The 23,700-nt window shown below is 44.6% G+C and overlaps 1 protein-coding gene across 1 annotated transcript in view; it reads left to right on the top strand.

Moving 5' to 3' along the window:
• PREP (prolyl endopeptidase) overlaps positions 1-23,700 on the top strand; it is a 1,557,310-nt gene that overhangs the window by 1,092,667 nt on the left and 440,943 nt on the right. Inside the window, exon 11 of the mRNA XM_069606586.1 lies at positions 16,706-16,842. Coding sequence (XP_069462687.1) covers positions 16,706-16,842 — 137 coding nt within the window. The remainder of the gene's footprint in view (positions 1-16,705; positions 16,843-23,700) is intronic.

Genomic DNA, 23,700 nt, shown 5'->3' on the forward strand with positions numbered 1-23,700 from the left:
AGTTGATTAAAATAGTGGTGGGTCAGTTAGGTTAGCTTTTGACAGCGGACTGATTCTTTTGGAGATTTATTCACAACTGACAAGCACCTTAGTAAAGTAGGCAGGGAACACCCCATAGTGAAGGGGAAAGATGGGGATTTTTTTTATTCTTTTATTAAGCGCATAGCAAAAATGTCCTTGGAGTGCATGTCCTCCTTCTGACTCTACACAGTACACTGAAATGTATACCAAGACTGATAAACACAGTGTTTCCTGACAACATAATGGCCCATTCAGCCTGGTGACTGTTGTCGCTTTGCTGGACATCTGTTGAGCAGACTCTTTGTTGTCTCTGCATGTCCTTGATGCCACCTTCCCCCAGAGGCTCGAAGTCTCCAGTGCCCTGATTCTCTCCAGAGTGGACTACTGAAACAATCTCTTTCTCAATCTTCCTACTTCTACTCTCTGACCGCTGGAACTTATCCAGTACAGAATCGCAAGACTTATCCTTGGCCTCAAGCCCATGAACTGCATCTCTCCGGCGCTCATATCGCTCCACTGGCTCCCCGTGGCTGCAAGGATCAAGTTCAAGTCCCTCTGCATAGTCCACAAGGCTTTCTGGGGCTAGGGCTCTTACTATCTACAACACTCTCTTCCCAAATACTCTCCTTCCAGAGCCCTCCGCTCGGCCTCCTCCAACTCTCTGCGTGTGAGCCGTTTCTCCAAACAGATTTGGGTTTAGATCCTTCTCCTCTGCAGGTACCTCCCTCTGGAACAGCCTATCTGCCTCTCTCTCTGTCTTGAGCCGGACCTCCTTAAGTTCCGAAAACTCCCCAAGACCTACCTTTTTATCTTCCTCCTCCTTCTCTCTCCCTCTCCCCTGCTAACCTCCTTCATCTCGCTTCTTTCCCTCCTTCTCTCTTCCCCTACCTGCTCAGTTAGCTGACTGGCCGCCTGGTGCACATCCAGAGCCGCACAGGTCCCAGGCCCCTCCGCCCATCTTGCACTTGTCTCCTGGCCTCCGTATTTTGCCTGGATTTACTGCAATATGTTCCATGAGAGGGGCACCCACTATGCACTTAACCCAAGCACCTGCTGGACTGGGCACACTTGTCCCCCTCCCACGCACTTCCTGTTTGCGCACTTGCACATCCTTGACCTTGAATGTTCTAGGCCTTGCAAGTCTGTCTGTCCGGACTTCCCTCTGTCTCCCCTCCCTAGCTTGTTGTGCTTGAAATACTCTAGAGAGGAAATTCTGTATCTCGGGGCTTTTGGGAGACGATGACTATATATGGTCAAGATGTGTATCAGTCTCCAATATATCTGAAGGTCTAGCTGTGGCCAGTTTTATTAAATCACTGGAACTTGGCATTGTTTTGGCTCTAGAGAGGTTTTGGCTGCTCTGGATGAATATTATGCTCTGTTTCCCTCCCCTCAGGATGGTTGTTTTAGTCTAGGCCTTCCTGTCCATCTTTTGTATATGAATTCTTGTTGATATGAATCCCCTATTTGAAAACGTATAATGAATGATGTGATACTATTTTAATCCAATATGTACTAAATCTCTGTTATAATTAATTTGTACTGTAAATCTTTTTATTTACTTTTGTTCTACTTTTCATTCCTGTTCTTCTTTTTAACTAATGTATTAAATGTGAATGTAAAGGTTTCATATGTAAACCATATACAATAAAAAAAAATACTCTAGCCTATACCTAGAGTATTTCAAGCTTTAGATGACCAACTACCAAGCAACCTGAAATGTCGCCAGGCCATTACATTGATTTGTATGCTCATCTCCCCCTTCCCTCCCTCTCAATCTTTGTGAAGCACTTCTATAGTATATATGCCTCTGCCCTAGTATGCTAGCTATTGTTAAATCGTTCGGAATCTTGAAGGCCTAAGAATGATGACTGTATTCCCTTGTTCCCTTTTCACCTTGAAGAGCTTTGATGCACTTCACTTGTGTATAAGCGCTTTACAAATAAACAATTACAGCTCTTTTTAAAGGGATTCTGTCTGCTTTCCGTAGTTCCTCCTGGAGAGGTTTCTACTGTGAGAGTTAAGTTTGCTGTAATCTTTTGCCCGCTTGCCTCATGGTGGTGCAGCTTTACAAATCTTTCAAAAGACGAGGAATCAGTGGTGGGAAGTTAGTCATTAGAAAAACAGATTACTTAACTTTTCCAATGTTCTTTTTGATGGCTATGGCCTTTCTCCGCCAGATTCTTCATCACCCTCCCAACGGTGATGAAGTTCTACCATTCGTTGTTAGTGTCTTTTCATGGCAGTTCTACCATTTCTTTGACCATTTAAGAAGCATGGGGAATTGAATGGGACAGAGCTCTATCCCACCCAATTTCCCATTCTTGGTAAAGGCTCAAAGGAATGGTAGAACTGCCGCCCAAAGAGCCTAACAAGGAATGGTAGAACAGACATTAAAAGAGCCTAACTCGTTTTTTTTGTTATCGCAGTGTTCGAAACTAGCGAAGGCCTGTGGGAGGGCGATTAAGAATCTGGGAGGAAGACAATAGCCATCAGAAAGAACATTACCAGAGATGGGTAATCTGTTCTTCTAATGGCTAGCTTCATAGGGCACTTGCGGTTCTATTACAGTGTCAGCAATAGCAATCTGGTAGTTAGGTTAATTTCCACTCATCATTTTGGGTGACCAGTAACTTTGGTGCTGTTTGATGGTGCTGTTTGATGAATCTGATTGGACCTATACCTATTTTTCCAGTCATTCGCCATAGATAAAATGTAGGTCGCGCCTATAGCCCGAGCCACTGGGCAGGTTTGCATTAAACTTTCGAGTAGCCGTCTGGTCTGGGAAAACTTGCTTTTGCAAATTTGGTGTAAATCCATCCACTCGTTTCTTTTAAAAGTGGCTAAAAGTAGCCAAAAATAAATTGCTGCTGTTTGGGTTCCATTTGCTGATATAATTCTGGGTGTGCTCATTAGCACACTTTTTAGACAAGCTGATTGGGTATTTGGAAAACGTGTAATGTGACTGCTGGGGGCATGTAACACTTTTCAAAGTGCTGCCATTGTTGTTTGTGGACTTCTGCGCGGCCCTACAAATTGTTTAGCATGTTACCAAAATGTGTCCACCTGCTCCAGTCTGAAATCCACCTTCCTGCGGGCGCCCGTGGCAGATGCCATCCAGAACTGGACACATTGTGGGGAAACCCGATTAGCCCTGTTGGCTTTTTGGTTTCTCTGCAGTCTGCCTTCGATAGACTCTACACAGGAACCCGTAGCCACAGCTGATGTTTCCACTTTGGGCCGCTTTTGATTCAAGTCTAGTCTTCGGCACACTCTAGTGCACTCCACCTCAGGAGCCGGTGATCCCCTCTCTCTAGTTCTGCTGTGGAGGAGAGATCGTGGGGGGCAAAGACATGACTTGCTTTCCTTCTTCCCCTTGCAAGCTTCCATGAGTCCAATGGGTCCCAGCTCAGTGAGCCTCCCACTGACAATACAGGGACCTATAAGCAGCAGAGGTTAAGCCACCTCCCCAACCACCCCCAAGTTGTTTGTTTTTCTTGCCATCTTTTAAAATGCATTTAGTTATTTTTCCACCTTTTATTTTTATCGTGCGCCCATGTGCATTAGCGGCATGTTTAGAATTATTCACAGGGTGTGAACAACACTGACATGTTTTTAATTGCTGCAGAATATTTTCGTTATGGCTTCCACTTTGGCAGATCATGTTTTGTTTCTAGCAGAACAGTGCCAATAGATGAGGTGTGGGTGGTTTGTGACATGGTAGACAAAGATGCACTATAAATGGGCATAAAGGAGTGCAGTCTATGCTCTCTTTTTTTCTTATGTTTTGCAAGGTGGTGGTACGCAGACGATGGGCAAGAGGATTGTGATGCACGCGGCTGCCCATACCTTCATCTAGAACATGCAACCACTGGAAAAGAAAACGAGTGCGCGTCATCAGTGGATAAACTGTTGATTGAGGCCAGCTCAAAGATGGTTCGAAAATGTATCTAGTCAACAACAGCATTCAGCCAACAATCCCCATATGTTCATCAAAAAATGATAGCTTTCATTCCTTCATGAGGAAAGCTTGATGCCACTGTCATAATCAAGGGAACCTGTATATATGTGTGTATAGTTAATCTCCACCTTGTTTCTTTGTCATGGCTTTGCTGCAAAAGAAAATAAGAAAACATTGTAATCATCCATTCTGTGCAAGAGTGAGAGTCCCAGTGTCACTGTGTCTTGCACTAGAATTACTTGAAGAGACCCTCGTAATACTGAACGTGGAGGCACTCCTTACTCTTGCCATGTGCTTTATGATATACAAAAGGGTTCAGTAATCGTTAGCAACAGCCCGTCTCCTGTACAGCTGCAGCACCATAGCACATCCCTCTCACCTCCAGCGACCAGGTAAGGTGAAAGGAAGGGTTGCACTAGAGTCTTCACGGCCTCCCACAACATGCTCAGGTCTGGTCCTGCAGCATGTAAGATGGGGGAGATAGAAAGCTAATCCCTATTCAACACTTTAAATCTACCGCTCTTTCTGTAGCAGCCTACAAAGGGCTTCTGTTGATCAGGTTCTTCCCTCATCACTGCATCCGCCCCCCCCCTCCTTTTCTTCCCCCATAAAGATCTCTGAAGCTATCCTCCTGGCAATGTGACCACACAACAGAAACATGAACTAAATCACTATTGCTCTGCATTGTTCTTTAACCAGTTCATGATCTTTTCTGTGTTTTGAAAAGTAGTACGCTATGGATATGGTTGGCCTTAATGCACTGTACGTGTGAAAAAGAATCTTTTTTTGATACTTGGACCATTGATGGGTATTTTGCCTTTGCTTTATTTCCTTCTCTCTTTCTTCTGTCTCTGCCCTCTTCCCCCGTTCCTGCTTCAGATTTCTGCTTTGTATGTTTTTTTCAGCATTGGTGTTTTAGACGATTTTTGAGTTGGTTTTAATATTGAGATATGCTTATCGGTGGGAGGTCTGCAACTGTTTGTTTGTTTATTATTTATTTACGCGTCTGACCCGAGGGTATCAGGGCGCAAAAGGTAAGACGGCGTACAGCTTAGTTAGAGGTCGAAGAGCATATTAAGTAGGTTAACAGCTTAGTTACAATAGTTGAGGATCAGAACAGGTAAAAACAGGCATGGATATGAGACGACATCAAATCATATATAACATAGGATATATACAGTGACTGTAGTGCAGCATAGAGTATAGGATGCATAGATACATACAGGAAAATAACTGGTAAGGCATGTAGGGAGTTACTTATCCTTCTCTATGAGCCATTTGATCAGATTCTGCCTGAATTTGGTGAAAGTTTGGTCCGTTCTTAGTGTGGAAGGTAGGGAGTTCCACAATTGTGCCAATCTGACTGGGATGCTAGAACCTCCAATAGTGGATAGTTTGAAGACAGTTGGAATTGGCTAGTCTCGTGGGTCTAATTGAGGTCTTTTTGGAGACTCTTTCTATTAGGTAGCGAGGAACCTTGTTGGTTAGGCATTTATGATGAGGGAGGCGGTTTTGAGGCAAATTTTATCCTGTGTAGATAACCATTTGTGTTTCCTTCTTATTTCAGATATATTTTCTTTTCTTGGAATGCTTAGGGTCGCTCTAAGTGCGTTATTTTGGAGGATCTGTATTTTATTGATAATGTATTTATTCTCCCCGATGTATAAGGCATTGCAGTGATTAAGTTTTTATAAAATAAGGGCTCTAGCTAGGATCAGGCAACTGTTAGATGATAGGAATTGTTTTCCAGATCTTATTAATTTTCAGGTGTATGCTGTAGATGAGGCTAGGGTGTTTACCTGTTTGGTGAATGTTAGGGTTGAGTCTAAGTAAAAACCTAGGGTTTTTACTTCTTTGGCGACTTTAATAGTGTTCCCATCAATGATCAATGATGAAGGATAAGTAGTCAGGGCTGAGTTTGGTAAGGTGAGATGCAGTGCCCAAGATGATGAGCTCTGTTTTATCATCGTTCAGGCAGAGGCCGTGATTGGCCATCCATGCCTGATTGATGCTGTAAATTCCATTCACCATTGCCAAGTCTTTATCATATTCCCCAGTGAGTGGTAAGAGGATCTATCATGTGCATAATTTGTGTAGGTGATACCCAAATGATCAAGATCATCAAAAAGGTGCTGTTGACTATATTATACAAAGTTGGAGAGACACATGATCCCTGGGGCACCCCGCAAGTAATAGGAATATGGTCTGCTGCTGCCGATGGCGAGAAGACCCTCATAGTCCTATCGCGGAGGAAGGACTGTATCCACACTATGGCTATTTGGAAAAGTAGGCTGCTGAGTCCAGGTGGCTGCATAAGACTTCGTGGTCCACCAAGTCAAATGCAGACGAGAGGTTAAGTAGGAGGAGAAGTACTCATTTTCCCTTATCTCTTAGTTTTTTTATTTGGGCCTTAAGATCAATAAATGCTATTTCTGTGCCATGTTGTGGCAGGAAACCTAATTGGCGAGAACCTAGGAGTTGTTTAAAGGAATGGTTCGGGCAGAAAATATTATTGTCCCTATGGTTCGGCCATGTGGTTTTAAACATAATTCGATCGATCGTACAAACATTTCCTATGCACCTTGCCAGAGTTTTCGTTTTTTGAACACAAGCAAAATCAGACAGCAGGGCGCGGCCATCTTGTGATAATCTTATCACTTTCCGCATCGCCCTGGGTGACCTGCGTTTGCGGCACTAACTCATATCCCCCGCCCCTGATCCCGACATCAGTAGACGTGTACCGCCCATTTCACAACGCCAAAGCATGTCTCGTGTCAACATTCTCTGCACCTCAGCTAATGACGTGTCGCCATGGAAACGGCAAGAAGCCTCTTTCCTCGATAAGTATAAACAGAGTGTTTCACAACACACAACAGCAGATTTTCTTTTCCATTCCTCTCGCTGTATTTCTTTGAGTATTCTGTGACTCGTTTCTGTGCTCTGGTCAGCTACCTTTGTTGCTTGTAGCCCGTGTGAACAGATACCAGTGCGACTGATATAAAGTATTTTCGTTTCTTTACCACACAATGGCAACAATAATGCCCTACCTGTACGAGCCCGAATATTCTGAGGAGGAATTACTGGAAAGAGCAAGCTCTGTAGACGATGGGGATTTGGACAACAGTTGGGCGGACGTTTCAACAGATGAAGAGCCTGGCCTAGTTCCATGGACAGTATTTCCACCTGGTGTACCTGCAATCGGTGCGCGCTAATGCCAACTGAGGTGGAGAACTGCTGCTGCCGAGAAAACTCTGGATGCTTGTCCTACATATCGCAAGGCGATCCACAGGCGCAATGCGTTACCGAGCTGCCAGACTTCATGGCAGTCTGTCTCACACGGTCCGTGTTGAGGATTTTGATGGTGCTTATGCACGAACTTCGCGCAACAGTTCGCCCTCGTAATCCAAGTAACGAGTAAGTGTAGTCTGGTTGTGATGTCAGTTAGGCCACTACTATTTCACAGTTGTCCCCTATATTCTCGTAACTTCAAGATATCATTGTCATATCCGTTTAGTCTTGCAATTCTCTAGTAATAGTCGCATAAAAGTCGTTCAATATTGTGCAGTGTCTAGTTAGCATTTGTCCTGGCAAAAATGCCATTGCACACAAGAATTGTCAAAGTCAACTAAGGTTTAATACACTTATCTTGGTCAGAAAAACAGAAAAAACAGATTGTATTTTTCTCTTTCATAGGTGGTACCGGCTGGTGGCCTATCGTTCGTACACATGGTGGCTTCATGGGAGGCTTGGACACCGCGTTCGACGAGTAATACCCGCCTTTGTCGTTGGCGCCATTAGACAAACTTTCCCCAGCGACAGTGGTCAGTACAGGGGATTTTCCCTCGCCGAGCTGCAACCAGACTTTTACAATGTGTAGTATTTTTGTGCCATCAAAATAAGAAACCAAATAAAACACAACATATTTTTTATCAATGGTTGTTTCAGTTTTTAAGTGAATCATGTGTGTTTCCATTCAGCAGTGTTCCGGTGCCTTGACTGAAAGCCCTCAGCCCATCCATCCCACCCCCCTCTATCAAAGGCTTACAACCAAGGTATGAAATAAATACTTGATCTCAACGCCCCCCTAAAAAATAAAAAAGTTAGGCCAAATATAAATCACCAAAAATGGTTCAACACCAAAGCTACTGAACTTAAAAAAGAAAAACGCAATCTAGAAAGGAAATGGCTAAAAGAACCTACAGAAATAAATAAAACGAAATGGAAGAACGTCGACCGTAGGTATAAATCCAAACTCATTGATCTCAAGAAAAACCATTACAATGAGCTTATTAACACTGCCGCCAGATTCTCAAATCCATAGACAAACCTAAGGCACTTACTCCACCCTTCCAACCTACTGAATCAGATTGTGAAAAGGTTCAAATGGCCTTCCAAAATAAAATCACTAAAGCCAGAGAAACCATCTTAAATTGCCAGACTAATAGCCCATCGACCAACAACATACCCATTGAAGAAAAGATTGAAATAAAAAAAAAAAAATTTCAATTAAACCCTATAACATTCGAAATGAAAAAAGCGCTCTCAAACACAAGATGCACCTCATGCCCAGAAAATGTACTATCACCTAAACTAATCCTAGAAAACCCAGACATCTTTGCTCCATTCCTTAGAAGAATGGTCAACGCTTCATTTAGGGATCAAACTGTGCCCACTATAATCAAAACAGTCACGGTTACCCCTCTGCCTAAGAAGCCAGAACTTGACCAACAGGACCCTGCAAACCTTAGACCTATAACAAACTGTAACTTTTTGTTGAAAATACTAGACAAAGTGGCAACCGAACAGCTCCAAAGTTATGTGGACAAGAATAACCTACTACATCCTCAACAGTCCGGTTTTAGGACTGGTCATAGCACCGAATCGGCTCTCCTGGACCTTCAGACAGAGATGTTAGACATCCTAGACAAAGGCAAATCAGGCCTATTGATCTTATTAGACCTCTCGGCAGCCTTTGATCTGCTAGATCATAAAAGGCTCCGAGAGGCTCTAACACTTGCAGGAAATTGCTCACCAGAGGCAACCGACTGGATAGCCTTTTTCCTACAAGATAGGCAATCCAGAATTGTCTGGGGAAACAAAGCTTCCAATACTAAAACAGTGGACTGTGGAGTTCCGCAGGGAGCTAGCTTCTCTCCACTGCTTTTTACTCTGTACATGCGATGCCTATGCACCATGCTGTCCCAAATGGGAATATTTTTTACTAACTTCGCCGACGACACCCAGCTGGTCTTCGAGCTCTGTGGAGATTACAAACAAGACAGCGATAAACTAACAACCATATATAACATCATTGAAAGCTGGAGGAAGAATAACTGGATGTGCCTTAATAGCACGAAGACCGAGTTAATGATTTTTGGATCCTCACATGCCAGAAAACAACTGAATTTGTCTTACTCCTCATTCAACATCAAAAATACTCTAATTCCAATATCTGAGAAAGTGAAGACACTAGGAGTTTATTTACAAGCCTCATTGGGAGCTGAGGCCCACACAGCTTATTTAAAAAGAAACTGCCAGTACCACCAAAAACTCCTGAAAAAACTCAGACCCCTGCTTGACCAAATGAATAGCACCACAGTAGCCAGAGCTACAATACTGTCAAGACTCGATTATGGCAATTCATTGCTCCTTGGGCTAACAGTAAATGCCTGAAGCGATGCCAGGTTATTCAAAATAATGCCGTCAGGACAATCACAGGCAGGTCAAGAAGGGAACATATCACAGGCGATAGGAAAGATCTACACTGGCTGGCCATGGAAGAAAGAATCATTTTCAAGTCCCTTACCATGGTCCATCGCTGCCTATATGGCAAAGCCCCAATATACTTAAAGAAACAGTTTAAATGGCACACACCAACTAGATGCAGGTCAACTCGTGAACGTGCTACTCTGTGACCGCTTCGAGTGAACTCGTCAGTGTGTTACCTGTGAACATCTCCCTGTTCTCCTGCCACTAATTACTCTGCTTGCTGAATCCAACTGTTTGTTGGTCATGGTAAGGACATGTATCCTAATCATATCTCCTTCATTTGTAAATTTATATCTATTCCGAAGTATCTAACTCTGTAGTGCTATGTTAATTTGTATCATTGCTATTGACTTGAGTTTCTTTTGTTATGTTATCGATATATTAATTTTTATCATTGTCAATTGGCATCGTATTGCATCCTTCGCGGACCGTGTCTATAGTATAAGCATGTTTCCTTTTCGTGCATGATAGAACATTCAAGGGATGAGTAACATGTTCTGATTTTCAACACATCAATGAATCGTTTGCGAAATTTATCCTATAATGCAGCATACGCTGCACTGGTTTTGCTGTGGTGCCCAAAAGAAAGCGTGCAACGAACAATGTATGGTCCAATTCATTCTTTCTCACATGCTTATGCAAAATAATTTTCTAATAATGTTGACCTTTATTTTGTAGAATTTACAACAATGCCTGCATGTTCTATTTTCGGTTGCCCTTCGATGACCCATGACAAATCCAAAGGCATTACAATGCATGTATTCTCTAAAACTGTTGATCGAATAAGAGAATGGGTCAGACGTTGCGGATATCCACCGGAAGAGCTTAAAAGTAGAGTCAACCAAGTCTTGGAGGACAAGAGGGGTCATCGATACCGCATCTGCAGCCTGCACTTTTCACCGGATGTGTACGACACATCCTTGTATACAAAGAGGAATCAACTGAGAACAACTCGGAAATTGCTCCCAAACGCTATTCCGACTTTACTCGTGAAAATGCTGCCACAGGTGAGTCACGCTTCCGGATTTAGCTTTACGCCTGTATTCTCGGTGTAAATGCCACTTTCCATATTTATGTGATTGAATAGCTGTTGAAATAATGACTTTTTTGCTAAACTTCAGTCCTTGTTTTGTAGAACCCACATAGAAAAATGATTTATGGGGACGGATAACTATGCTATATCATGCATTTCAATAAGTGTAATTTTCTCGTATTCAGTCTCCTTACATGACATTTTGTAATGTTGGAATTTCTAAATCGAATAATACTTTCCCTTTACCACTCCATGACTATCCACCGAATATGAAGGAACAAGATTCAACATCCATGTCTTGCCTGGAGTCATCAACCACTTGGAGCGCGTATCAGGTAATCTGACCTAGCTATTCTGTTCCAGACTGGTTTTATGTACGGAATTCTAGATAATGTGATCATATTTTTGCAACGTATCATTGCATTAAACAATGTTTCTTTACCACTTTACTGTTGATATGTACCTTTGTCGTCTTTCCAAATTGTGTGTCCCGTTTCCAATCTTTTCAACCTCACTAATGCAAGTACTGTGTTTCAGGGAGATGCTGAAGCATCCACTACAATCCGAACACCCCTCGTAGTAGATCCGGTGTCAGGGGAATGGGTCTTCATAGCTCAATAGGACGAGATATTCTAATCATATTTTCACAACGTATCATTGCATTATACAATGTTTCTTTACCACTTTACTGTTGATATGTATCTTTGTCGTCTTTCCAAATTGTGTGTCCCGTTTCCAATCTTTTCGACCTTACTAATGCAAATACTGTGTTTCAGGGAGATGCTGCAGCGTCCTCTACAATTACATTATCCATTGTGGTTGTTCGGAACCAGACCTTACAGTTGATCCACAGCCAGAGGTATGCGCACTGACAGTACCATTGAATAAAAGAAAGTCGGTCTAATTAGATGTGTAATGCCAATGACTTATTTTAAATGGATACTATTTTTTTGTAGGGATGTATACAAGATCCGTATATTGAACCGGAGGAACGTGTATGTGAGTCGGTCCGCCAGTTTGATGATGATAGAGTAAAGAAGGTTTCAAAGAAAAGAAATAAATATAAGGTTAGTTATAAACACTTTCTATTGTTGGCAAAAGTTTTGTGCTAAGGCCTTCATTATATGCTTTTTTTAATGTCAATTGTACAACACTGTATGTTGGATTTACACTGAACATCCCTTTTCCTATCTATCCTGTAGTTGCCCGATGGAGTACGGACTATGCAGACACAGACAGCGATACAAAGGACAGATGCTGCTTGCCAAACTTTTTTCACCATGGAGGAACTATTCATTGAGGCGCGTCGTGTTCACACTCGAGATGCCTATGTCCAATGGCCAGAAAATGAATTTAATAAGACCGGAGATTCCAGCAAAGTGTTCTTGGACCATTGCTACAATGCGCCCGCTCCGCCAGAGGAAGGTGCAATTGAATTTATAGATGATAGTTTAACATTACTAGATGAGCACTTGACACAATCGACACCCGCCAAAAAAATGCCCCCCAAAAAACAGTCCACATTGATGTTTTCTCCTATCCATCGTCAAGTAACAGATGTTGAAATGACAGAAACTGAAGCATCAACACTATTGACCGACGAAACAGACAAAGATATCGACTATAGTATGTCCGGTTTTGCTGATATGTCCACCACGGGTCAGTCCGAAACAACAATGTTGCCAGATGACATTATTATAAAAAAGGCCAAATGCACAGTATTCGACAGCAGCTTGATGGAGATTATAAAGATGCTGAAATGTGTGCATTCAGTGGGAGGGGAAGTATGTGGAAAGCCATTGGTGAGCGTGACTCGTCTAACACAAGGCGTAACCTGAAAATACATGCCACCTGTGAAAAGTCACGGTCCGCTCAACCGATGCTGGGGAAACTGCTAGCTGGCAATCTACTGTGTGCAGCCGCTTTATTGTTCAGTGGCTCTAGTTTCACAAAGTTATCCAGTTTCTTTCAGTTTGTGGGACTCTATTTCATTTCTAAAACGCAATACTACAAATACCAACGTGATTATCTATTCCCTGCCATTAGTGATGCTTGGAAAAGTGAACAATTAGCTATTAAAAGTACATTCCCCGACAAAGGGTTCAGGCTAGCCGGCGATGGACAGTGTGACAGCCCCGGATTTTCTGCTAAGTACTGCATCTACCATCTTCAGGACATGGAAAGTAAGAAAATTCTGAGTTCGGTGGTCGTGCAGGTGTCCCAATGTAAATCCTCAGTGGCCATGGAGAAACTTGGTTTTATAAAATCACTGGAAGATCTACAATCGAGGGGAATGCAAATCGAACTCCTAGCCACGGACTTATGCGTTTCAATAGCCAAGACAATGAGAGAGCAGTATCCAAATATTAAACATCAATTTGATGTATGGCATGTTGCCAAATCAATTAATAAAAAAATCTTGGCTGCACGGAAAAAAATAAGGTTTTGAAAGTATTTCGCAATGGTCCCAGTCTTTCAGCAAACATCTTTGGTGGAGCTCCAAAACATGTGATGGGTCTGTGGAAATTCTACTGGAAAAATGGCGCTCACTGATGCACCACTGTTCCAACATTCACCACTGGACAGAAAACCAACATTTCCACCAATGTGAACATGGCCCTTTGTCCCCAGAGCAGGCACGGAAGAAGAAGTGGTTGATACCATCTTCACCTCCACACAAAGCCCTTGAGAAGATTGTGTTTGATAAAACTCTATCAAGAGATCTTAAGGGACTCACAGAATTCAGTCACACAGGAGATTTGGAGGTGTTCCACAATTTGTGCCTAAAGTACAGGCCAAAGAAATTGCATTTTGGCATCCAGGGGATGAAATGTCGGACTTTGCTTGCGGTATTAGCGCATAACGAGAATGTGGGCCGGGAACAATCTAGGACTGCAGGAAACTTAGGGATGCTTCGCTACACTATGGCCTTTACGAAAAGAAGCAGAAAATGGGTTGTCAAACCAGTATATAAGAAAATGGAATTCGATTTTGTGAAAGATCTTGTTGTTAATGTCGTCGAGATGCACACTCATGGAATCGCGCACACATCTGTTCAGAGCACACATACATTGCCACAAAACATTGCCAGCGTGCCATGTCCACCCAAAGCAGTGCTTGTTAAATCGTTCAAATCCCGGTTGAAATGATTACCGTCTGTTTCTATTTTTGCAAAAAAAGTTTCTATTAAAGTAAGCATTTTGTCTTTTGAAATCTATCCTCTCAGTCCTTTTCTTAAAAATATATTACAATTATTATGATTGCTTTCACATTTCATAGTTTAGTTGATATACTGTGGGACCTTCATTTTTCGTGTTAATGACCAATGGGTAACAGTGTGTAAGACTATTTGGGTTTTGGCAGTTGACTTGCAATAATGTTCCGCAAAAAGCTGAATAACTGCTGGACCTACAAAAGGGATTAGACCTAAGCCACAAAACATTATAGACACGCAAGATGTACTGACTATGAAAACATGCCATGGGGTAGGAGGCCATGAGATAAGCAGAGGTGGCCCTATTATTAGACACATTTTGACTCCGTTTTTGTGTTACACCGACTATAATTTGGGAATAGGGGGCATTCTGTCATTGGCAAATTTCACCTACAGCTGAACAGCGCCACGAACAACGAGCAGTGATAGGTCCCAATTTCCTGTGCCAGTGCTTCAAAATTAATTTTCTAATGGATGCGTTGACACGGGATGTTACAAAGTAAGAATGTATGTTCGTTTTGAGTGAAGGTCACCAGCTTTGAATTTTTGCTTGGGAGCTGTGAGTCCCTCGCACAGTATCAGGTTCTATTGTTTTTTGACCTTGAGAGGCAGGGACCATTCCGAAAGGGATTGAATTGAATGGGGGTGTAATAATGTATATTACAAGGTTGCCCATTCCGAAACTGCACCTAGTTACATATAAGTTCAGTTTATGAGAAAACGTTGACACAAACGGAGGAGTCTGCATCACGCCTAGTGAATGGATATTGCGAATATAATGTAAGTTTCTCTTTAGACGATTTCATACCAGAACTAATCGAAATACGTATAGCTGACCGCTATCGATGGGTGGCATTGTACTTGTTCGTTCTGTTTGCCATATTTCAATGAAGTGCTAGTGCAACCTTTGTGTGCAGGGCTATCTACCAGGCAAAGGGGACAGGCCAGCATCGAGACGCATGTAGACCACCACTCGTTTCTCCCTGGCTCTACGCTAATAAATCATTACATTATTTTTGCACCTCGAATTCTTGCACCAGTTTACGCATTACGTTTAGAGCTCAACATTCTCATTTGCACTATCCTCGGAAGCAAATAGCAGAGTACTTTGATATTCCACGTTGTATTCTCTCGGTTCACATTGTGTCACCTCTGCGCTAATAAAGGAAATGAATAATTGTAATAAAGATTGGCTACTGAGACACTTTTCGATTTTTATCTTTTGCAAACAGGCCAGCTGCAGCTACATGTCAATCACTGGATCTACTTGACCGTCTTTTGGGACGACAGACAAGGTCCAATCTGTCCGTACGCGGTAGCAGCGATTAGGAGCAACATAACAACCTTTACGGTGGTCTAGTGCCAAGTTGAAGCACCAGCCTTGCAGTTCACTGTGCGACCGAAGTGTTTCGTTTACCCAAAACGAACACCCTCTGTGCCCAAAAGGAACAGCGCGTGACTCACGATAAACATTTGCGTATTTATGAAACGAGAGCAAAGAAAAAAAGTTCCATTTTAATTGATTAGGTCACACGCCGATTGTTATCGAAACATTTAATGTGAAATAAATGTACTTTACCAATTGTACAGTCTTGTTGTTTCCTTTAAAAGTACAGTTTCATATTCCTAATTGTGACGCGCTGCACGACGATGTGTGTTGTTTTCCGGGTTCCGCGTCTAGTCGTGTAGGTGACGACTGGGTGCGTTTGGTCACGCTGCTCAGCAACGTCACGGAGAGAGGCGGAGAATATAAATGATTTGGTGATGTCAGGGGCAGGGGATATGATTTAGTGCCGCAAACGCAGGTCACCCAGGGCGATGCGGCAAGTGATAAGATTATCACAAGATAGCCGCACCCTGCTGCCTGATTTTGCTTGTGTTCATGAGACGAAAACTCGGGTAAGGTGCATATGAAATGTTTGTACGATGGATCGAATTATGGTTAAAAGCACATGGCCGAACCATAGGGACAATAATATTTCTGACCAAACCATTCCTTTAAGTTGTAGGAAGTTTTGAATTTGTGTGTATGCTACCTTATCTAAAATTTTCAGTAGGAATGGTACTGTAGTGATAGGCCTGTAATAGTTTGGTATAGTGGGGTCTAGTGTTTGTTTCTTCAGAAGTGGCAGTACCCACGATTCTTTAGATTGCAGGGAATGGTGCCAGATGTGAAGGAGGCATTGATAAGTTTAGCGATGAACAGAGCTAGTTCTCTGGCAGCGTCCTTGATTAGCTGAGCTGGGCATTGGTCACCCTTGCAGTTTGACGGTTTAAGAGCAAGTATACCTTTCTCAACCTCAATAATAGAGACTTTGGAGAAGTTAAATTGGGTATGGTATTTAGTCTTAGGCAGAGGTATTTTGTTAGGAGGTGTCTGAGAGGTTAGTGAGGCTTTCTTTTGAGCTATTTTATTCTGAAGGTTGGTGACTTTGTTAACTAATGCATGCTGGATGTCAGAGCACCATGTTGATAATCTGCCAGTTTTATGACAAAAAAGTAGCATGTTAGCTTCTTTATCTGTATGTGTTTCCTAGCTTTAAATATAGTGTAATTGTTGTCATGCTATGCTAAACTCACTAAAGCAAGCGTAGGACACTGGACTTATTTCCCATGACCTAGTCTGACAGTAGTCTATAGGTGAAGTACAATACCTGTAAAAATAGAATTATGTTTTAAAAAGATGGAATTGCATTTTCTGTTTTAGGTGTTCTACAGCAGCAGAGATGGCACCAAAGTACCAATGTTCATCATTCACAAGAAAGGAATTAAGTTGGATGGTTCCCATCCCGCTTTCCTTTATGGATATGGAGGCTTCAACATATCTATCACGCCAAGTTATAGGTAAGCAGTGGAGTCTATAGCAACAGCTGTCTTTCTTATGCTAGTTTCTGTATGTTTTGTGGCGTGTAAGGCCTGCACCGGGAGGCAGTCCAGGAATCTAATGCATCAGCTGATCTAATCATTGAATTATTCTCATGAGTGGTCCCTGCAATTATGGAAAACTCATTTCTATGCATACGTTTTATATGAGGCTGCATTCTCTTTTGTGTTCCCTCACATTAATAGTCCGAACCCACATATTGAGCAATTGTGGTTCTTGCTTGATTGCAAAGTCTCATTCTTTTATGAATCCAGCACTTTCTGTCCTTTTTTTTATGTTGCGTGACTTTTTGTCATGTCGCAAGCTTATTTCCATTTGTGTGGCCAGTTTAGATAAGTAGACTCCTCTTTGTCAGATGTAAACTTCACAGCTGCAGGCCAGTGCATTTAGGTTCTGCCATCCTATAATATGACTCCCTTCCCAACCCCCTGAGGGAACAATGTAGGTCGTCCCTGACTTGTAATGCAACAAAAGGATTGGTGCCTAGGCCCCACGTGGTCTTTTCAATAGACACCCTTGTACTCCTCTCTCTATGCCTCTCTATCTATTCCTTTCCTCCTCTGATTCCTTCCCTACTATTCCACCCACCATCTCTCCTCACACTCCCTCTTCTATCCCCTTGATGTTCCTCTCTCTATCTGCCTCCACCCTCCGATCGTACTCTCTACTACTTTCTCCCACCTCTGCAACACTACTCTACTTTCTCCACACTACCACTTCTCTCTCCTCTGCTCACTACTACTACTGACCTAGCTACTGATCTCCCCTTTGTTTACTAGTACTACTACTCTCCCTTTTGATTACTACTACTTACCCTTCTGCTTAAATCCTACTAGTACTCTCCTCACTGCTATAACTTTCCACTGTCAACACTACTACTACTGGCTCGTCTCCGGCAGATAGCTCAGGGGCAAAGTGCTCACCTTGGAAGCAGGACGACACGGAGCACCACAGGTTCGATCCCCGGGTCCGCGCTTAGAAACCGCTGGGTATTAAGCTACTACAACACTCTCCTCTCCACACTGGCACTACACTACACTCTCCACACTATCCACTCACACCTCCCACAGTCACTCTCATTTCACTCCTTTTTCTCTTAGATCAGTCAGCATCTTTTGAGTCCGTTGACCACTCCCTCCTGCTCAGCTGCCTGTTCTTTGCCAGACCCTCCGGGCTGGTCCTGTCGTGGTTCACCTCCTTCCTGGCTGACAGGGGCCAGGTTCCTGCTCTTTCTTCTTTTTATTCTTCTTGCACTCTTTTGTGTGAGGTCCCCCAGGGCTCGGCCTTGTCTCCCACCTTATTCAATGTCTACATCCAGCCTCTTGTCCATCTCCTCCATTCCTATGGCTTCCACTGCTATTCCTATGCTATTGATACACAAATTATTGTCCGGCTTAATTAATCTCAGCCAGACATGACGTCTCAGTTTAGGGGTTGCTTGGCGGCAGTCGCAGGTTGGATGAGTGGCAGTTGGCTCAAATTGAATGGGGATAAGACTGAGATACTGATGATTGGCCCCTCCTCTTGTTATTCTCTTCCCTCCTCTCTTTGGACTTCTTCTTTCTGCCCTGCAAAACTTGGTCCTTTCTCCAGCCCTAGTATCTGTGTTGGAAAATCTTGGCTTTAAAATGTCTGCCTCTCTGTCTACTGGAGGCGCAAGTCATCGCCATCTGCTAGACTGGCAACTTCCAGCCAAAAGTTCTCCAAAAGGTTATTCCTTTTCATTTCCTTGCTCCAGTCGTTGGTTCTCTTGTCTTAGGTCACATCGACTACTGCCACTCTCTTTTTCTTGCTCAGCTTCTCTTTCACTCATCGGTGTCAGCTCCTTCAAAATTTGGCGTCATGTGTTGCTACTGGCTCTCCCTATGGCTCTCGTATCTCTCCTACGTTGCGTTTTCTGCACTGGTTCACTGTCCGAAAACGTATTCTGTTTAAGTCACTTTGCATAGGGCATTCAACAGCCAAGGAGCAGAATTTTTGCAGGATAAGTTACCTCACTAGATCCCGGTGCGCTCACTGCGCTCCCAGGAAGCGCGTTTGATTTCGGACCCTCGGTTTCGGCTCTCTAGGACTGGTGGTAATTCCTTGTCTGTTGTAGCAGCCAATCTGTGGAATACTCTGCCACTCTCTCTTAGGGCCACTGAAAACCATTTACAGTTTTGACATCTCTTGAAGAACCATCTATTCTAGTTTCTTTCTGGGTCTTCATTTCTTCATTTTTCCAAAGCTTTCCCTGCCGTATCTCTAGCGCCAAGATGCCTTTGGTGTGTGTGTGCTATGCAAGTATGCTTAACATAACATAGCTGCCACAGACCCCTTTCCATTGATATGATATGATAGGTTATTTATAACGCGCTTAATACCCAGAGGTTTCTAAGTGCGGACCCAGGGATCGAACCTGTGTTGCTCTGTGTCGTCTTGTTTCCAAGTCGAGCGAGCTGCCGCTGAGCTATCCTCCGGGACATTCACTCCCTAGTCTCCTTCGATTATCTTCACTCACACACTTTGCTTTCACGCTCAAACCCAAGTGCCACTCTCTCCCAACAACCACTACCCCAACTTGCACTCTCCTTCAGCAATTCTCCTCCACGCTCATCTATACCATGCTTTCCCTGTCTGTTCTCTTGGCCTCCCTTTTCCCTTAACCTCATCCGTAAAAAAGGCACCTTCCTGTTTTCTCTTTCTCCTCCCCCTTCCCTCTCCATTGGCTCCCTCACCTGGTTCCCCCGGGCCAACCGCCGTCTTTCCTTCCCCAATGGGAGATGATAAAGGTGAGCAAACATACCAAAGGGGTCTTAAGGCGCACCCCTTTCTCGTACGCAGGTCCACCAGTTCCAGGCAACGGTGGACCACTGCACTGTGAATTGTATTAAATGTCCCAGTTTGTGGGAGGCCTTTCAGACAGGTTTGAGATGCCGGTTTGGAAAGTAGACCACTCTGCCGCCTCGTAGCTGGCAACCATATCGTCTTTGTGGGTAAGCGTCTAGAACTTGCTGGTAAGCTAAAGGGACTAATGAAGGAATCGTTCCTTTTTTTCTGTTTGGTATTACATAGCGACTTCTCTCTTCAGCTGTCGAGCGGGTTGCTCTGTGACCCAGCTGCTCCTTGCAGTCTCTTTCTCAGTCAGGTTGCTCAATGTCTCACCTACCGGTAAGCATGCAGGTACTTCAAGTCCTCCAGGATGATCGACAGTATTAATGCTACTGTTCAGACATGCAGGCACAGGTAGGAGGAACAGGTACTGGGTTCCTCCCAACTCCAACATCCTGCCTTTGGGACAAGACTGACTCTGGTGAACACCTTGGTAGCCTCCCACCCTAGGCTGAGAGGGATCCCCATACCTTCTTGACCGGGTCAGGTCTCTTTACAAAAACAAAACAGTTAAAAAAACAAAACAAACAAATGCACCTGCTTTTTCTCTTTACTAACGACATGTCCAGATGAAGTGGGTCCTGCGTTTTAGCCCACAATTAAAGGGTGAGTTTGCAAAGCATTGTTGCTATTCAAGTAACCTGGTTGGAATATCCTATCTCAAACATTCTGAAGATATCATTGTTTGTAATTTTGTATAGGAGTAGAAGGATGACCTGGACCAGGCCCCCGGTTACACTGTTCTCTGAGTCTTAATGGCGTCTTACTGCCTAGCTCTCCCTTATCCCTCACAACAAGTCCTTTGCATGCTCTATTGCAGCACTTCCCTAGAGAGAATATATTGTTAGAATCATAAATAAAAGTATTTCCATAACGACAACATTGTTTTACAAATTTGACATAAAAAATAAATATTCAGTAAAGCAGTTGTTAGTATTGCCCCTCAAATAAATCCACTGCTTTATGAACAGGTAACCAAAAAGGTTTGTTCTGCAGTGTACACATATAACACATCCACTTAAGTAAATATTATTTTTCAAGAATTTGTTTCTTTTCCTCAGGATACTTTGTAATATTTTTAATGTGTGAACAGAGTGTATGTAGCCTTTTGGCCGGCCACCCAAGTGCATATTTTAACACAAATAATACACTCTTTCAAGAGGTCCCTACGTGCTAAGGGCGAGTATGCTCATCCAATTTGCCTAGACTTGCATAGTAGCTCAGCATTTAAGGGGGTAATTATGACCGCCTAAAATAAGCATAATCTTGGTGAGATCCTCACTGGTTTCAACAGGTCGCTCGCTTATCTAGCATTTAACAAGCATTGGCAAAGCTAACCATTTTGGCTCTAATGTGGACATTTGCCAGGTCATCCTATGTCCAATTGCTTACACCATTTGACAGCTGTTGCCATCTTATCGACATGTGGTATCGTAAAGATGGAGGCAATCGCTCTTTTCCAGGAAGGGGAGGTAACGTCTCATGACGCCATCACAATGCCATTGGACGTTGCTGTCACAGGGTTCCGGCAGATGGGGAACAGTGTCTGCCTCCGTCGCCAAGGCTGGATGAAGGCCACGAATTTCCACCAGGAGGTCCAAGCGAAGCTACCGGACATGCCCTTTGACAGAGATAACCTTTTTGGGAAAGTCGTAGACGAGTCCCTACAGGCCATAAAGGCAGAGACGGAGGTGACCCGTTCCCTAGGTGCCCTCCAGCAGCACCGCTCTTCTTTTCGCTCCTCCAGAGGAAAGTCGAGCAGGTCTTCCTAAGGTTTCTCCTCATGGTACCATCAGCCTTCCAGATCCACGACCCAGGAAATCTACAGAGGCCGTTCCCAGGCATATGGTAGTGGAGCACTGCGTTGCCGTCGCTCGCAGGGCAGGACGGGGGCGCTGAAGCAATCCTGAACCAACCACGACATCAGGCCCCCACCCATGCACCCCAGTGGGAGGCTGGCTGACAAAGTTTGTCAGCGAGACGAAAAAGATCACCACTGACAGATGGGTGCTGGACGCTCTCACCCAAGGACATACCCTGGAATTTCAGCAACGGTGTCCACGGATCCCTCCGGTGGCCTGTCGGGAGCAGCTGATCTCTCAGCTCCTGGAGGAGGTACGGGTCATGCTGCGAAAAGGTGCGATACAGCTAGTTCCCCAGTGACTCCGGGGCTCTGCATTCTATTCCAGATACGTTTTTGATCAGTAAGAAGATGGAGGGCTGTAGGCCTATTCTAGACCTACGATGTCTGAACAAATACCTCAAGTCCCAAAAAATTCAGGATGGTCACGTTGCAACACGTACTCCGCCAACTAACTGGAAAAGGAGACTTCTTGACGTCCCTGGACCTGGAGGACACCTACTTCCACGTCCCCTTTCACAGGAAACACCAAAAGTGTCTACGCTTCGTAGTGCGGGGCAGCACTACCAGTTCAAGGCCTTACCTTTCGCCATGAAGTCGGCCCTCAGAGTGTTCACAAAGTGCCTGGCACCAGTGGCGGCCCATCTACTCCTACAGGGCATACACGTATACCCATACCTGGACGACTGGCTGATTCGCTTCCAGCTTGCAGGAGCTGCCCCAAGGACACATGGAGATGACCGTCTGACTACTAACGAATCTGGGATTCGAGGGGATTGGGTCTTCCGACCTATTCCATATCTATGACAATAATCACCACAGCTGTGCTGCTTGGGAAAATTGTTCAGCGTCTACGTCGATACTCTGTAATCAAGGGCCTCCGTCGAGCTGATGTCACCGGATGTTATAAGTAGGACGCACAACGCCCGTAGCCTCAGTTCCGTTTTTTCCGCGAACGTGTTCGCTTCGGAGATCTCGGCGTGCCTCTATTCTACTGAATCCAGTTCTTTCGGTTCTTCGAACCTGTTTCTTCGTTGCTACTTGTAAGCATGATGTCTTCGGCTTCTTCCACCCTGCGGTCCGGGTTTAAGAAGTGTTGGGTGTGCGGGTCCAGGATGTCGCTAACGTATACGCACAACGCTTGCCTCTATTGCCTCGGGGAGGACCATGATACGGACGACTGTGTCGACTGCCAATCACTCACATCAAAGGCCTTGCGGGAGCATAAGAAGAAGCTGTCGGTCGGTAAGGTGGCCAAGCCCTGGAAGTCGCGTTCCACTGGTCTTTCGACGGACGATTCGAGGGGCGACTCTCCGCATCGTCGTCGTGAGTCTGGGGGTTCTCGGTCTGGGAGTCGGTCCTGCCATTCCTCTGCCTCATCGAGGCACTCCAGGAAGCGCGGTCACAGGTCGCCTTTCCTGTCCTCTTCCGAGGACTCCGCCCGTCGGCGGGTTGCTTGTCCCAACAAGCATTCCACTCCTGAGGAATGGGATTCCTTCCGAAAGGAGATGTTGGCGATTTTTCAATCGCAGGGCTCCAGTCTGTCCGCGCCGTCTGAGGACGCTGGTCGTGGCTGTGCTAGAGACACCGCTCGTCCGCCTTTGGGCTCGAGCAGTCGTCCCGACCAACGGGCGCCTTTGAGGTCCCGGTCGGACAAGGATGGTCGCTCTAGGCATGCCCGTTCCAGGTCCCGGTCCTCGACGCCCTCGAGACCGCGAGAACCTGTGCAGTCTTTGAGGAAGACTTCAACGCCGGCGGCGCCAAGGCCGGCGACGGACTCTCTCGAGGCCCCGCCTCCGAGGAAGTCGTCGACGCCATCGGCGCCCAGGCTGTCGAGAGACACGCTCGGGGCTCTTCCCTTGAGGCCTGTGTCAACGCTGTCGCCGCCCGCTCTACGTCGACGCCGATTCCATCGACGCCCTCAAAGCCTTTCAAGGCAGCTTTGTCCGGGATGCCTCGTGGTACAGGGGAACCCCCAAGAAAGGCTCTGGCTAAGGCAAAACATGTCCCTGTTCCTCTTTCAGTTCCCTCTTTCCAGCCTCTGGATTATATTTCTGAGGTGGATGAGGGATCTGAGGAAGGTGAG

This window comes from Ambystoma mexicanum, chromosome 4p (assembly GCF_040938575.1).
Source record: "Ambystoma mexicanum isolate Mex_15411 chromosome 4p, UKY_AmexF1_1, whole genome shotgun sequence".
NCBI classification, from domain to species: Eukaryota; Metazoa; Chordata; class Amphibia; order Caudata; family Ambystomatidae; genus Ambystoma; species Ambystoma mexicanum.